This window comes from Aristolochia californica, unplaced genomic scaffold (assembly GCF_029961685.1).
Source record: "Aristolochia californica isolate CCGP_79_NKW_82.1479 unplaced genomic scaffold, dmAriCali1.0.hap1 SCAF_11, whole genome shotgun sequence".
In the NCBI taxonomy this organism is placed as follows: domain Eukaryota; kingdom Viridiplantae; phylum Streptophyta; class Magnoliopsida; order Piperales; family Aristolochiaceae; genus Aristolochia; species Aristolochia californica.
Window position 1 is genome coordinate 8,927,091 of NW_027181782.1, and position 3,885 is coordinate 8,930,975.

At 39.9% G+C, this 3,885-nt stretch overlaps 1 protein-coding gene across 1 annotated transcript; it reads left to right on the plus strand.

Annotated features, from left to right (window-relative positions):
* On the plus strand, positions 1 to 3,609 carry LOC137944179 (pentatricopeptide repeat-containing protein At3g24000, mitochondrial). Its single transcript, XM_068789751.1, has one exon. The coding sequence runs from the start codon at positions 292 to 294 to the stop codon at positions 3,103 to 3,105; it is 2,814 nt and encodes a 937-aa protein (XP_068645852.1). The 5' UTR covers positions 1 to 291; the 3' UTR covers positions 3,106 to 3,609.
* The last annotated feature ends 276 nt before the right edge of the window (positions 3,610 to 3,885 follow it).

Below are 3,885 nucleotides of genomic sequence, written 5' to 3' on the forward strand. Positions count from 1 at the left end.
GCTTCGTCTTGTATCAGAAAAGGCTCGCCGTTCGGAGTGAAAAGATCTGTGCTTCTTACCACTTCATCTTTCTTTTCTCGTCCAATCGAAGATTCACCTGCACGATGTCCAGTACTGCCATCAAAAAATGCAGTGCAGGTTCTTTCCAATCACCCCTCTCTTCAAATTTCTCAATTCCTTTACAAAGGTTTCTCAGAAATCACCGTTCCTGCCATTGGAAAAGCAGTTCATGCTTTTGTTCTCAAGAATTTTTCGGACATCAGTCTCTTCCATAGCAACACCTTGATAAATATGTATATAAGATTCGGCAATTTAGAAGCTGCTTGCTTTCTGTTTGGTGCGATGCCTCAAAGAAATGTAGCGTCTTGGAGTACGATGATCTCGGGCTATGTTAAGTTGGGTTTGTTTTCTTCTGCTGTGGGATTATTCCGAAAAATGCAAGAAAATGGTGTGGAGCTCAATGGATTTGTGCTAGCATCTCTTGTAACTGCTTGTGTCCGCTCGGAGATAATGATGAGCGACGGTATTCAAGTCCACGGTCTAGTGATTAAAGTCGGATTATGTGCAGACGTTTTTGTGAGTTCTGCACTTCTACATTTGTACGGTTTGCTTGGATTTCTTACCGAAGCCAGGCAGTTCTTTAATGAGATGTCTGAGCGAAATATTGTGTCTTGGACTTCTTTGATGGTGGGTTACTCGAGGAATGGAGAACCAGAGGCATCAGTGCGTATTTACCAAGAAATGAAAAGGCAGGGAGTTATTTCCAATACTAATACTTTGGCAACTGTAGTAAGTTCATGTAGCTTGCTAGAAGATGTTTCCTTGGGTCTTCAGGTTCTCGCCCATATTGTGATGTTGGGACTTGATACCAATGTGTCTGTGACGAATTCACTTATATTTATGTTTGGAAGTTTTGGTAATATGGAAGATGCGGTCTCTATCTTTGAAACCATGGAAGAACGTGATCTGATCTCATGGAATTCCGTCATATCTGCTTACTCCCGCAATGGGTATTGTGAGGAATCATTAAAGTATTTTGGTCTGATGCGCAGGGTTAATGTAGGGATAGACTCTGCTACTCTGTCTAGTTTGATATCAGCATGCAGTAATGTTGATAATCTAAAGTGGGGAAGGGGTATTCATAGTTTAGTTATTAAAGTTGGGATTGAAACATTAGTATGCATTGGTAATACATTGATTACCTTGTATGCTATGTCAAGTGGGCCTAGCAACATCGAGAAGGTATTTTATTCGATGTCTGAAAGAGATGTAATTTCGTGGAATTCTATGATAGCTTCTTATATCCAGACCGGGCAAAACAAAAAAGCCCTTGAACTCTTGAGTGAAATGCTTTGTTCAGAAAAAGAAAGGAATCATGTTACTTTTGCCAGTTCGTTAGCTGCATGTTCATACCCTGAAGAACTCTTCATGGGAAAAATGGTTCATGCAGTTATCATCTCGAGTGGGTCACACAAGAATTTACTTGTTGGAAATGCATTAATTACCATGTATAGCAATTGTGGTGCAATGGATGAAGCTACACGTGTATTTCAAACGATGCCTGAAACAGACTTAGTAACATGGAACGCCATGATAGGGGGACATGTGGAAAATGAGGAGGGGGAACATGCAATGAAGATATTTAACCAGATGAGAGAAGCAGGTATTAGAGCAAATTATATAACATTGGTAAATGTTCTTGGAGCTTGTTCTGCTCCTAAAGATCTTTTAAAATATGGAATGTCAATCCATGGTTTTCTAGTTACAAGTGGATTTGAGGTGGATAACCATGTCAAGAATTCTCTTCTCACTATGTATGCAAAGTCTGGAGATCTAGACTCAAGCAATTTTATCTTTAATAGGTTAGAAAGGAAAAATGTTGTCACATGGAATGCCATAATAACTGCAAATGCCCATCAAGGTCATGGTGAAGAGGCCACGAAACTGTTCTTGAGAATGCAAAGGGAGGGGTTAGAATTAGATCAGTTTAGCATCCTTGGAGGTCTGGTGGCAAGTTCCAGCATAGGCTTATTAGAGGAAGGCCAACAACTTCACTGTCTGATTATTAAGCTTGGATTTGAAGTAGATCTTCTTCTGTCAAATGCATTAATGGATACATATGGAAAATGTGGGAAAATGGATGATGTGCTTAAAATATTTCCTGAAATTGGAAAAAGATCTAGACTGTCATGGAACATTCTCATATCCATGTTTGCAAGACATGGATCCTTTTCCAAAGCCAGGGAAACATTTCAAGAAATGGTGAAAACAGGGATAAAACCTGACTATGTCACCTTTGTTTCCCTTCTCTCTGCATGTAACCATGCTGGTTTAGTGGATGCTGGTCTGAACTATTTTTACTCAATGAGTTCAAAATTCAGGATTTTGCCCAGGATAGAGCATTGTGTTTGTATAGTAGATCTCCTTGGAAGATCAGGGAGGCTTCTTGATGCAGAGAAGTTTATTACTGAAATGCCAGTCCCACCAAATGATCTTGTTTGGCGCAGCTTGTTAGCTGCATGTAAGATCCATAGAAATTTGGATATTGGGAAGCGAGTGGCTGAAGAACTGCTGCTGCTACACCCAGGTGATGATTCGGCCTATGTTCTTTTATCAAATATATATGCAACTAATGGAAAGTGGGATGCTGTAGAAAGGATCAGAAGCCATATGCAACTAAATGAAGTAAAAAAGAAGCCTGCTTGTAGCTGGATTAAAGTTTGGAATGAGGTGAGTGCTTTTGGAGTGGGGGATCGGGCCCATCCACAAGCCAACGAAATTTATGCAAAGCTGGAAGAACTACTGCAGATGATTAAAGCAGCAGGCTATGTGGCTGATACAAGCTTTGTTTTGCATGACACCGATGAAGAACAGAAGGAACAGAATCTATGGAACCATAGTGAGAAGCTTGCACTTGCGTATGGTTTGATTAGCACACCAAAGAATTCAACTATTAGAGTTTTCAAAAATCTTCGTGTCTGTGGAGATTGTCACTCTGTTTATAAGTTTGTCAGTGGCTCTGTTGGCCGGGAGATCTTGTTGAGAGATCCTTATCGGTTTCACCATTTTTCTGGTGGGAAGTGTTCTTGTTCTGACTATTGGTAGTTTCTGCTACATGAGAAGCAGTTTGTGCTGCGGAAATGGTTAGGCAGTCCGCATGTGATTGGAGGCATCATAAATCAAGAAGGTGGTTATCCTCGTTTGGTTCACTATGCATAATGAAACGATTCATATTCCTCTCATCTGATGTAAGACTGATATTACAAAAGGTGACCGTGGGTCCATCCATGCATACACCATAATTGTGCAAATTAAGTAGCATCAAATTCATGGCTCATCAGATTGCCTCTAGATGTCCAAAATATTTTTTTGTTATCAGTTGGAAGAGCATACAATATGATAGCTGAACAACAAGTAATTACAGAAAAATATATAATTACTGTTATACAGAGGTACTATGATTTGCTTTTATTTGCATCTTGTTTGTTAACCAACAGAAACTAGAATGTGTGGATAAAGACCTATTTGTCACTGGGATGGGTGTAGATATGTTAGCTTAAAGGGGCAGTAAGTAAAGCAACTTTTCTTTCGTCTCATTCTCATTTGGTTGTTACTTCAGTATGGAACTTGAAAAATGACTGTCTTTCTCTCTTCCTGCAAAGCTCTCCACTGACCCAACCTATCCTTTCTGCACATGTTTAGCTGAGATTAGGAGGTCAAAAGACAGAATGCAGCCTTCAACCACCCATTTCATTACTATACTCTCCTTGGAAATTTTAGCTCCCCTACCAAGTTTGTCATCCTTTACAAGGATAAAATGTCTTTGCAGCACAAATATCTCCTTTGTGGATACTGCCAGCTCCTTTCCAGTGTGCTTCAGGGTCT

What these genes read in the sequence shown, in the direction of transcription:
- LOC137944179 (XM_068789751.1), top strand. Translation starts at nt 292, where the DNA reads ATGTATATAAGATTCGGCAATTTAGAAGCTGCTTGCTTTCTGTTTGGT.